This window comes from Rattus rattus, chromosome 6, assembly GCF_011064425.1.
Source record: "Rattus rattus isolate New Zealand chromosome 6, Rrattus_CSIRO_v1, whole genome shotgun sequence".
NCBI classification, from domain to species: Eukaryota; Metazoa; Chordata; class Mammalia; order Rodentia; family Muridae; genus Rattus; species Rattus rattus.
The window spans coordinates 47404968-47417437 of NC_046159.1; the positions used below are offsets into that span (position 1 = coordinate 47404968).

A 12470-nucleotide genomic window follows, 5' to 3' on the forward strand; every position below is an offset into this window, starting at 1 on the left:
AGTCCTTAGAGTCAGGCGCTATTTATAGCTCACATACATGGAGATGTGCTTATCTAGTACAACTTGGCAACATGGATCAGATTTTTAAACACAGGCAGCTGTTCTCATCCTCCAAATTCACTCCAAAGTGAGCCCGTGCGGATGAGGATGCAATTACGAAGATGCCCAGGGTGGGTTTTCTCAGAAAAGAGAATAGCTGGAAAGCGCACACTGTTGGGGGCCCCTTCTTTACCAGGAGTCCTGTTCACACCCTGGGTGAGGTAGATCTGTGTGTCTTGATATGGAAGATGTTCAGAGGCATGATGTCAAAGAAGAAAACCAAGTGCGGCATTGATGTTAAATGCGTCTGTTCCTTCTATAAAAAGATTTGGAGATTCAGTTTATAAATTGAGATGTATGTTTGTATGCACACATGTGTATTTTTCTAGAAGCTGTTACCAACAATTTCCTCTGGGAGGCAGATTGATTATCTTGAGAGACAGTGAGACCTCCTATTTATGACTTATTCTTACTCTCTGGACCTTTAAATTTTTTTTGTTCAGATGTGTAGAACAGTCTGGCAGTGGAAATCCTCAACTCCAGAGTCTGAACATACCTCTTCAAATCCCAGCTTTGCCACGTATTAACCATGTGACCTTGGGGTTAACCTACCTGTTTTGTCCCTTATCTGTAAGATAGGTGGGTAACGTCTCCCTCATCGAATTATTTAAGGAGTAGGCAACCTAATAGGGTAAAGCCCTCAGAAAGGCTTTAACGATATCATAGGGGTGCTTTTTTGAAAAGGTAAAGAAAGATTAAACAACAAATGCATGTGACCAGGTGGACCCCAATATCTCAGTGATGGAAGACTTGCTCAGACAGTAACATTTCCAGAACCTTGTTACATTCCAAGAAGGGGTCACAAGGCACACAGACTGTTTCGTTGTTATTTTATCTTGCCTTGGCTAGTTTGTGGGGAGCACACCTGGCCTGGGTTTGGGACATGCTATCATGTAGCCATAAAATCCCTATCCTCTTGATATTCTCTCTCAGGCAGAAAGCAAAATAAATGCTGGTCAGGTCAAAAGTGGATTAGTTGACCAACTGCATGTCCCTAGCTGCTGGAGGCCGGAAACTATGGCATGGCTCCAGGCCTTTCCCCTGAAGACAGAGTTAACGGAGGCCTAGGAGGAGCCTTGCCTGAGGGTTCCCCTTACTGTGAACTCAGGCTACATGGCTACAGTGACTTCCTGGAGTTTCCCAAGTAGCAGGCTTCGTGTGCAGAATTATACCTCCCTCTTCCTCAGCTGGACTTGGAGGCAGAGCTGGAGAACTTTGGTTGACTCCGAGGATTCTCTTGAAAGTTGGGCATTCTGTGGGCAAACCGTGGCTCCAGAGATAGGAGGAAAGTAACCTTGTTTCCTTATAATACAGTGTTAGGCAACTTTATTCTCTTCACTAAAAAAGCTTCAGTACAACTCCATGGCCTCGGTTAGTGTTGCCTTTAGTACCTTGTTTCTGCACTCTCAGACATTGGAGTCTCTTTATCTGTTCGGCCATTGGTCCTCTTTCCATCTATCTGTCACATCCAACTGTGCTTCCATCTGCCCTTCCATCCCTCCGTCCCTCCTCCAGCCATCTGCCAGCCTTCCCATCCAGCCTTCAGATTGCTGGTATGTCAATCCACCTCTCCTTCCTCTCTCGCACTGTTGGACTCTGAGACTCCATCCGTACTGATCCATTGGCCGGACCTTCCATCTGTCCTTGGCCCCAGCTGCGGGGCTAGCCGGGTGACTGTTCCTCTGCCCTTCTCCCTCGGGTCCTCTGCTCCGGGCGCAGGCCCGGCCTTTGTTGGACTGGGGCAGGGCCAAGGCCGGTCGGGGTGGGGCGCGGGGCGGGGCGGGGCGGGGCGGGGCTGGCGCCCGGAGACTACTAGGCGCTCGGTCCGCTTGTCCGCGGCCTGGCTGGCGGAGAACATGGCGCTGCCCCCGGCTGCCGCGCCCCCCGGGGCTAGCGAGCCTCTCGGCAAGGCTCTGTCGGCGCTGCAGCCGGAGCCGGGCGGCATCCCGCTGCACTCGCCCTGGACCTTCTGGCTGGACAGGTGAGGGCCGCGCCCCGCCGCTTTGTCTCGGCCGCGTCCTCGCCCCATGCTCGCCACTGCCGGGGGCCCTCGCGTGGAGGCAGCAAGAGTTCCGCGCGTCCTCGATAGCGTCCAGCCAGTTGGGCAGGGAGTCGCGGCTGGCCGGGGAAGGCTGCCCCGCGTATCCCTGGGGTGCTGGGCTTGCTCGGGACGTGACCTTTGCGGTGACAGCAGTCAGAAAAGTCGGCCAGCGGCAGGGAAGCGCTGGGACCTCGCTGCGGGCACCTGCACCCCCCAGCCCCGGCAGGGGATCTGGAGTAAGCTGGGGCTTTTGTGACAGCTTTGCGGGGGTTGGAGGGAAGCTCCGGTGCCCTCACATCTGTGAGGTCTCAGATCCCTGTCCAAAATAGAAACTTCTCACACGATCCTGTATCTCCATCCTGCCTTGTTTTTCATCACAATGCTCAATGCTGCCGCGTTCTTGCAGTGTGAACTTATTTTCAGTTTGTTATGGAGCCCTCCATCGCTTGCCCTGAGTGAGATTCACGGAGCAGGGGCAGGCTTTGGCTGCATGCAGAGTCCCAGCACCTAGAACTGTGCCTTAGTGGCAGTAGAACTACTAGTTTTGTTGCGTGGAAAGATGCATGGCTGTCCACCTCCTCTTAACACCTGTCATCTGGGCGGGTAGTGACAGATCAAGTTGTTTCCACAAGTGTGTGGGAATTTTGATGAAACTGTTTACCATGGTTTAAGAGTTAGGAGGAAATGTATGTGACAGTTTCCGGAGAGACTTAGTTTTATACTTCACACGGATGTTTTGTTTTGCTTTTAGCTTTGCACCAATGCCTCAAGTTTTTTTTTTTTTTTTCTGTTAAACTAATATTCATGTTTTAAGTGAAGACAGTTCTTTTCTTGACAGATTAGCCCCTACCTCTAAGAATTTACACTGGAGCCAGTTTGTTTCCTGGGGACACAGAGAAGTTGAGGATGGGAGAGATTTGCAAAAAACATTTTCACTTTCATTCTGAGTTTCCAGGATTTGGCTGTCATAACAGGAGTGGCTTTGGGTTTTGGCAGTGATAACCAGAGTGAAGTCATGTCTTTGTTTTCAAAGGTATCCTCTAGCTGTGGAGTCGTTACCTGGTGTGTGTTTTTGAGGTATACAACTGGACTTGTGGTCCAAACTGTGGGTGTGCTGACCAGTAAAAACAGGATTGAGAGAGCTCCACTTTTAGTGAATTAAATTTTAGTCTATTTGGAACAGCATGTTTTAGAACTGTTCTAAGGCGTCAATCCTGTATGTCCAAGCATGCTTTACAAAAAGATATACTGTCTTCTAACCTAAGACTATGTAGGCTGGTGGTGTAGCTCGGTGGTGGAGCACATGTGTTTCATGAGCCAGACCCTGGTTTCACTTCTCAGCCCCAGGGAAGAGGGAGGACAGCCCTAAGAACAAGTCGCTTTAATAGAAGTATAAACTACATCTTTCTTATATTGATTTGCACTCCCCCCTCCCCACTAGAAGTCAATAAATGAAATGTATTATTTCTGTAGTGTCCAAACCTTTAATAGAAATGCTGTGTTCATTTAAAAATTATAACTGGTTTCAACATTGTGCCCAATTCATCATTGTGTAATTCTTATTGAACTTTATTTTTCTTCTCTTAAGAGTCTACCGTATTTATTTATAGAGTCTCTACCCACCCCAGGCACACTTAGGAAGAACACCTCAGGTTCTGGAAGTTAACTTGGAATTTCTCCCCAGAGAAGGAACACTGCAGAGAATAGTGGGGTTCTTATGAGAAACCTGCAGGGCAGCCTTCCCTCAGTCTGGAGATCCTCAGCATCCTTCTAGCTCCTGTCAGGCAGTCCCACCTTACAGTTGACGGGATGATGATGACGACGACGATGACTATGACCCCCTTTCCCAGGCTTACCCAGCTGCACTCCAGTGTTAAATGAAGACAACTGTGACATTTGTTGCACAGGGCTATTGGGAGTTATGGATGTAAAGTACGGAGTAGGCGCCTGGCGTGGGATAAGAGTGTAAAATCTTTCTACTGGTGGGGTAGAGGAGCAAGCTGGGTTGGTAAATTGCTGTGCACACATGAGGACCTGAATTCCTCCAGCCTTTTCCCAGGCCCCAAGTCAAAAGCCAGGCATAGTGATGCAAGCACTCATAATCTCAGTACTGGGAAGGCAGAGACCAGTGGTTTGCTGACACCCACTGGCTACCCACCGTATCCTCACTTGGCCTATGCTCCAGCCTAGTAAGAGAACTTTCTGGAGAGGGCTGGAGCAGATGGGGTTGGTGTAGGACTTGGGGGGGAACATTACTGAGGAAAGATACCTGAGGTTGACCCCTGGCCTCCACGTACATCACTGATCTGAATTCAGTAGAAAGAAGCCAGTATCCTAAGTACATTTTCCTACCAGGCAGATTGGAGAATCCTTTAGAAATTATTTGTATTTTAAGTAGTCAAGTGCAAAGCCAAACCTTATTTGGCACAAATCAATGGGCCATGAAAATCAATAGCTAAGAATGTAAACATATGGGTCAGTGGACAGGATGAAAAGACATCTTCCCCTTACTGGGTATCTAAACTCTGCTTGGTTCTTGCCTTCCACTCCCACTCGTGTCTCTGCATGTTTCCTGGTCATTGTGAAGTGACCTCCTTCCCTCTGTTTCTCACAGGACCCAGACTTTGGGCCTGTCCTGCACAGGACTGCCACCCGGACACAGGGAAGGCTTGTAGCTCCAGGTGAAGCAGGAGGTGACAGAACACCACAGGCAGATCCTGCAGCCTCAGTCTGCACTGCACATGCACCCTGCCATCTTCCCAGCTGTCCTCACGGCTCTCCCCTAATGTCTCTGAGCTTAGCTGAGCAGTTAATGCTATCTCTGGCCTTCTAGTTTCTCAGCCCCCCAAATCCTGGAGCATCTGTGGCTATCCTTGCTTAGAGCAGAAACCGAAGAGTAACTGGAGGCTACACTCTTCAGCTCTGTTGCTGTCCCTCTGGACCACCTTGCTCCTTCCCCAGTGTCCCAAGTGTGGGCCTTTGTCTGTGTTGCTGCTTCCTTTGCTGTTTCTCTCTGGACTGCCTTCCCATGTAGTCTGCTCTTCTGTATCCTTGCAGTTTCTGCTCCTATGTTCCCTTCCTGGAGAGACCTTCCCTGACCACTGATGTGTACCCCAAGTCCCCAATGGGTTACCACTTGTCTCTAGCATCTCCACCATTGGCTGGTCTTTATCATGGTTGCTCACTTCTCAGCTCGCAGATCTGACGTAGTGTTCACGGTGGTGTTGACTTCTGCCCATAGCAACTACACCTTCCTGTGGTGACTCACTTCACCCTTGCACACGTCTGTCAGTCTCCTTTTGCTCTTTTCTCAAGCCCAGACACGTGTAGCCAAGAGCTAGGAGGTCAGCAGTCTGGATGCTTTTCTGATTACTCTAAAATGGATCTGATTTCTCCCAGTGTCTTCCTTTCCTGCTCACCTGTGTTTCCTGTTGGACCACCAACATCTCAACATGCCATTTCTGTCTGATCCTTGCATTTTCTTTTCTTTCTTTCTTTCTTTTTTTAAAGATTTATTCATTTATAAGTACACTGTAGCTGTCTTCAGACACACTGGGGCATCAGATCTCATTACAGATGGTTATGAGCCACCATGTGGTTGTGGGGAATTGAACTCAGGACCTCTGGAAGAGCAGTCAGTGCTCTTAACCACTGAGCCACCTCTCCAGCCCTCATCTTCTTTCCTAAGTACCCTGCTTTATCTATATCTTTACTTTTGCAAGCTTGGTGATCCTTAGCAAACTCACTAAAATCTAAGATATTCCCTCCTCTACATGAGCTTCTCTCGAGTCTTTCTGCTGCCCCCAGTCAGCTATAGCTCCAGGAACATTGAAGCTTGCCTAGGACCTGCTTGGTACCCAGGCTCCTCCCTCTCCAAGCATGCCCTATCTGGGAGGTAACCCTTCTGCACATATACCCAATCTGCCCATCATGGCCTCTCTCTTATCATGTAGCAGTTTACTCAATGTCTCTCATGCCTCTGCTGAGGTGTGTGTGCTCAGATGAAGTAATGTTCTAGATCTCTACCTGAACTTCTACCAAAGACACCCTCAATGGTGTGGGGTGTGTGTGTGTGTGTGTGTGTGTGTGTGTGTGTGTGTGTGTGTGTGTTAGATATCAGTCATATTGGGTTTTGTTTCATTTTGTTTTTCAAGACAAGTACTTCATGTACTCCAGGCTAGCCTTGAACTCACTATCTTCCTGCCTAACCCTGTGGAGTGCTGGAATTTCAGGCATGTGCCACCATAACTGGCTTTAGACATGAGCCATGTTTCAAAACAAACAAAAGAGCCTTCAGCTTTTGTTTGTTTGTCTTTAAGGAAAACCTTATGCTCACAGGTTATAGTAACAATGTATATATTGTTGTCTCAAGGTAGAAACAAACTTTCCATTTGTCCTGGCAAATCACTGCCAATTCCAAACCACTGCGGTTTCTTTCTCCCAGTGACAGCAAACTTGAGTGTCTTGAGAGGATTAGGGATTTAGTGAACTTTGCCTCCTGAGGGCCTGTTTCTTTCCAATGCAGGATGACTTGTGGTCTACCCTCGTGGTTTGCCCTGAGGACCTGGCTAACTCATTCTTCCTTAGTCAGGATGCTCGCAGCCTGCTACTCTGGTTCCCCTGCAGCGTGTCTTTGTAGGCAAGTGTCTGTTACAGACAGCTGCTCATTTTTATCTTACTCTCGATGCCGAGATGCTTCAACTTCCGGTCTTCAGGTCTGGGACCTAAGGCTGTGCCTGGCACACAGCAGCTGTTTTGTATGTGTGAACTTCTGTTGTTGTTTATGATATCATGTATATGAGTGGTTTTACTTACATGTATGTTTGCAGAGCATATGCACATGCATGTCTGGACCAGAAGAGGTTATCAGATCACCTAGTATTGGGGTTAAAGACAGTTGTAAGCTGGGAATTGAACCCAGGTTCTCTGGAAGAGCAGCCAGTACTCTTAACTAATGAGCAATCAGTCCCCCCTCCCCAAAACTTCTGTGGACAAAGTGGACCATTATCTACATCTGCCACCAATTCCAACCCATCCAGCTCAGCTGCACCAAGTTTGTGTGTCTGAAAGTATAGTTCTCTGACTCTTACATCAGAATCACCAGCTTGTGCTATTAGAATACCAGCTTCCACCCTGCCTGCAGGACCTGAGAGCTCTGGGTACAGAGGATGAATGTGCCTTATCACAATGAGCCTTGTGTCTGAATGGAATGGTACTATGTATGCATTGATCCTATGAGCTGAACATATCAGAGTTCAGTTCACTTAGAATCAGAGAGTAGAGAGGGTGGCTATAACCATGGTGTGGGTTTCCCCCCCAGCAGGCCACCTCACACACCACATGCTTCAGGAATACAAGTAAGAATCCCAAGGCAAGGAATTCTGAGGTATCCACCATGGTATGGTCCATAACCATAAATTTGGCACACAGAGGTGGTGCCAGGCTTGCAAAAGGAGACCCCACATAACCTCTCTTTATTGAGTGGCTTGCATGCTTGAGGTCAGCAGAAGACACCGGAAGAGGCAGGCTGACATTGAGACTCCTCCCCCTCCCACTCTTCCCTTATATCTCTGCAAACTCTCTGAGTAGCTGACAGTTTTATTTCCATAAAAGGTTTCAGTATTGATCTGTTTGGCAGTCAGTGCCCTTCCATGAGGGGTGGTTGATCAGCCTCTCCACATGTGGACCAGGAGTGCCCCTTGTAGAATGGCCCAGGGCCTTCAGTTATCCTTACTCTGAAAAGTTACTCATCCTTGGTTGGTAATGCCTTCTTAAAAACAAAACAAAACAAAAATCTTTTTCGTTTGTTTGTTTGTTTGTTTGTTTGAGATAGGATTTCTCTGTATAACCCTGGTTGTCTTGAACTCTACCTTCTTTTGCCTCTTGAATGCTGGAAACCAAGGCAGTAGGCAGTGTGGCGTGAGGACACTTCAGGAGCCAGTCCATCTTAGTGGGGTCTATGAAGTTGTGTTGTTCCTCTCCTCCCCACTTCTAGCCCTAAAAGATTAATTGTAAGTCAGGATGCAAAGAGCCTCGTGACCACTGTAGAGCAAGAGGGCAATGCTTGGAAGCCAGGAGGAATCAAAGCCGGGTAGACATGTTGGATGTTCGGTGATGCAGACAGCTTCAGCAGATGAATTGCTAACTGTCAGCAGCACGCTCAGCCCCCTTTTGTATGCGACTCTCAAACAGGAAACTGGTGTAGCCACAAGCCACAGACCTATCTAAGAGTGATTAAAATGAAATCATCTTTAATGGAGTGAATGATGAACGAGGGGCAAGCTTAATGAAGGTCCTGGACCTCTGTGTGTTTTCCCTCTGACAGATGATGTAAATTGCTCGGGAAGGCTGGATTTCAGCAGATATATCCCTGGCTTTGAAGTCTTTCCCCTTCAGACTTGTTCTCTTGGCGAAAATGAAATCATCTCCTGTAGGACATTCGACTATTGTCATCATTCATGTCTTTCACAAAGCACATGTGTACTGGGCATATAATTGGAGACATTGTACTAAACAAAGTGTAAACTGCTTTTCCCCATCTTACCCTGTTAACATGACTCCTGTGTGTTGAACAGTGACCCAAGTGCTGTATGAACTCAAGCGTAAGATCCTCTTAATACTGCAGCGGAAGTCCCAGGCACATTTTATAGATGAAAACGCTGAGGTCACCTAGCAGTGCAGGGGAGGAGCAGAATTTAAATAAAGCACTGGGTGACCATACAGTGGTTCCCTGGGAATAGGAACAGTGAATGGGACATCATTCTCTCGTGTGTCATATCATGCAGTGGTGTAGACTTAGAGGTAAGCTCCTACTTTCAGCCACTTAACTTCACCTATGGGGAAACTGAGGTCTGGAAGGTTCTGCTAAGGACCCCTGGCATTAAAATTTGCAGAGATAAGTTGAGGAGATGGCTCACTGGGTAAAACAATTGCTGTGCAAGCATGAGGTTGTAAGTTTGAATCCTCAGAACTCACTTCATGCCAGCTGTAAGAGCATGCCTCTGAGATCCCATCCCCGCACCCCCAGATAAAATGCAAAGACAGAATTCTCAGAAACGTCCAGGCCAACATGACACATATGACATGGTATGTTTGAGTCCATATTCATGCCTACTCATATGTTTGTGTGCATGTGCACTCACACAGAGACAGACAGACAGACAGACAGACAGACACAGAGAGACAGAGTGCTTAATGCAGAGAATAAAAAGAGCCCTGTCTGAAACCTCACATCCAAGCCCCTGGACAGGACCATCTCCCACAGTCAGAATGCCGTTGCCTTGGTGATGTCTTTGAGTAGTGATGAGGGCTCTGTTAGAACAGTGGCTTTTATGTTTTGCCTATGATGCTTCTACTCACTGGACTTTATCACAAAGGTGTTTGCTTTCCTTGTGGTGATTTTATTCAGAGAATACAGGGCCATCATGACTAGTGGGAGGAGTATGGGAAAGCCCAGGGACTTAACCCATCTGGGAGCTAGGGACTGAACTTGCCTCTAAGGAGCCTCCAGGTACTACTGCTTGTGGACTGACCACACCTGAAGTGACCAAGGTGCAGGTAGAGTGTGGGAAACCTTTACAATACCTCTGCTCTGTGAGAAGTCTCACCAAGTATCTAGACGGCTGGAGAGTGGTGCCATGGATAAAATTGTCTTGGTGGAACTGACTCCAAGGTCCACCTGCAGTAGCCATTTCTTTAAAAGTGTGCACCTCATGGAGTGTGTTCATCTGGAATGTCCGAGTTGAGGATTGCAAGGTGTGGCATTTGGGGTCTGTGTTGCATGCAGGATGGGTTCCTTCCAGGGCCACCACTGACGAGAGATGTCAGCCAACTGTGGCTCAAGTCTCAGCCGTGCAACTGCCAGCTGTGCGTCAGTTAGTGAGTTCCTGTACCAACTCAGCCTTAGTGATCTTATCTGCCAAGTGGAGGTGAAACACGACATGTACGCGTGCAAAAGACACGTAATCGCTTCAGTTGCTGGCCCACGGTATCGCTTAAAGAAACAAAGAGGGCAGTGTGCTTTCAGACCTTTGAGGAGTCAATGAACAGAGGGTTTTCCTGTGAAGTGTCTCAGGGATCTGTTTTAATGAGTACATGTGGTTTGTAAATATTAAAATGTCGTGCTCACGTGGTACTTGAGAATGGTTTGAGTAGAACAGTTGGTCTAGTGTTATAGATTCCCAGCATCCTCCTGACTTTCCAAATGAGAAGACTTTTTCGCCTTAGAATCCATTCTGTATTATCCTGTTAAGTTAGAGACACAGGAGTAAGATTTAAAAAAAGGGGCTTAGGGTTCGGTCTTAAGTAACATCAACAGCTCTCTTATGTCTTCACCTTAATCATTGATTTGGCAGGGCCCAGATCCCCTTCTGCTTTAACCAATAGTTTCTAATTAACTATATTCACTCAGAGATAGCCTCCACCATGGCTACAGCCTAGGGCCAAGAGAGCCTGGTGGGTAACTCTCTGCAGGTGAACACAAGAGGCTCTCAGCTGTTTGTGTGTCCTTTTCTCTGCTTTTGGTTAGTGTGTCCGTACTGAGGGCTTCCTTATCATCTATGTCCTGTTCTGTCTGTCTGTCTGTCTGTCGTCAGCAGTAACTACTGTTGACTAGATGCATTTAGATGCACTGTGTAAAAGAGAAACTTCTACCTAGCACTGGCTCATGTATCAGGGCAGCAAAGTAATAGGTAGGGCTGTTTCTAGAGGGGGAAAGCAGAGGGTGAGGCTGGTTAGAACTTGTCATGGGAGGGATTGGTTACAGAGAGTAATTAGTCTCTGTAGCTTTCCTGTTCCTGTCCCTCAGTGGCCTTTGTTGGGTGTGCTGGCTTCCTCCTAGGCCGGCCCCTCAGGATGATCTAGAATGTTCCTCCTCCACAGCTATGATACTTGCAGTGCCAGGCACTGGTGCCTTGCCTGCCTCTGTGTCTCGGTGTCTCCCACAGTGTAGCAAAGGATAGAGAATGGACAAGAGTAATGGGTGGACCCTAGGAAAACAGGTAATGTAGGAGCAGGAGGGAGGGATTTGCCTTATCTGCTCTGTGAGTCACCGTGCTGACAGTGATTTTATCAAGAGATCAAGAGTAGTCCTGGGAGATAGGAAGGCCATGGCATCAGAGGCAGCACATGAGGAAGAATCCAGGTAAGGGCAGGTTATGTTATCAACCTGGCAGAATTACTTTGAGAATCAGAGATAATGCATGCTCAATAGAAGGGAGTTAAGATTACATTACAACTGTTAAGTAGAAGCTGGAACAATTCAAAATCTAGACTCTGGCTCACAGGGGAGATTTATCTCTCGATTGCTGGGTTCTTAGCCCCAGTGCTACATTGCAGGGAGGAGAGAACCAGAATACAGGCCTAATCTTAGGTTTCAGAATGGCCCACATCCGTGGTCTTCTGGGAATAGCCACACTTTGATGTGTACTCCCTTGCAGCTTTCTTTCCTATATCTCTTCTTTTCTGGGAAAATGCAGCAGTTCCAAACTTTGTGTCTTTGCCTCCGGGAGCCTGGGGGGATGGGGCCCAGTGAGATTCAGAAAGCAGAGATGTCATGTGTAGAACATACACTCCAAGGGCTTTGCCTAGAGTCATTATCACTTGTCCTAAACTCCAAAAGAGGTAGGAATGAATGTTTGCAGAACGATTAAATGCTAAATCCCTTAAGGCTCTTACCAGGGCTTTCCGCACTGTGGACTGTTTTTACCCAGAAGCTTCTGTGTCTTGGGGCATTGCGGGGGTTCACCTGCTTCCTTACAGCAACACAAAATGCCTTCCAACATTGCCCTTAACCATCTGGGTCACTGCATTCCAGAGGAGCACCCAGGTCTACAGGCAGAGGGCTCTGACTAGTATTCTCTATAGACTATGAGACCTCTGGTATGGACAAAGTAAAAATATACAATAAAGATATATGTTACATACGTGGTTTTACGTAGTAAGAATGTCTCTTGTTTGAAATAATTCTCTATCTTTGCCCTTCGGTTGCTTATGTGGCAGCAGCCTTACTCAGTCTGCATTGCCTTTTCAGAGAGCAGCCACAGACCTATAGCCCCAGCTACTCGGGAGGCTGAGGCAGAAGGATTTCAAGTTCAAGGCGAGCATGGACAACATAGCGAAACTCTGTCTCAAAATATTAAAAAAATTAAATACTGAGGAGGTAGCCACATTGCCTAGTATATGTGACGTCTGGGTTTATTTAGCCTTCAGTAATGAAGAAAAAAGTCACAGTAAATGACAGCAGACTGGTAACTTGAATCAGCAAATCCAGTGCACACTGGCCTGCTTACAAGGCAGGCCACTTGAAAACCTTGGCCTGTTTGCTCTTCTA

At 47.5% G+C, this 12470-nt stretch overlaps 1 protein-coding gene across 1 annotated transcript in view; it reads left to right on the forward strand.

Moving 5' to 3' along the window:
• The first annotated feature begins 1904 nt into the window (after nucleotides 1–1904).
• Eif4e3 (eukaryotic translation initiation factor 4E family member 3) overlaps nucleotides 1905–12470 on the forward strand; it is a 40681-nt gene continuing 30115 nt past the window's right edge. The window contains exon 1 of the mRNA XM_032906020.1: nucleotides 1905–2080. Coding sequence (XP_032761911.1) covers nucleotides 1956–2080 — 125 coding nt within the window. The 5' untranslated portion in view covers nucleotides 1905–1955. The remainder of the gene's footprint in view (nucleotides 2081–12470) is intronic.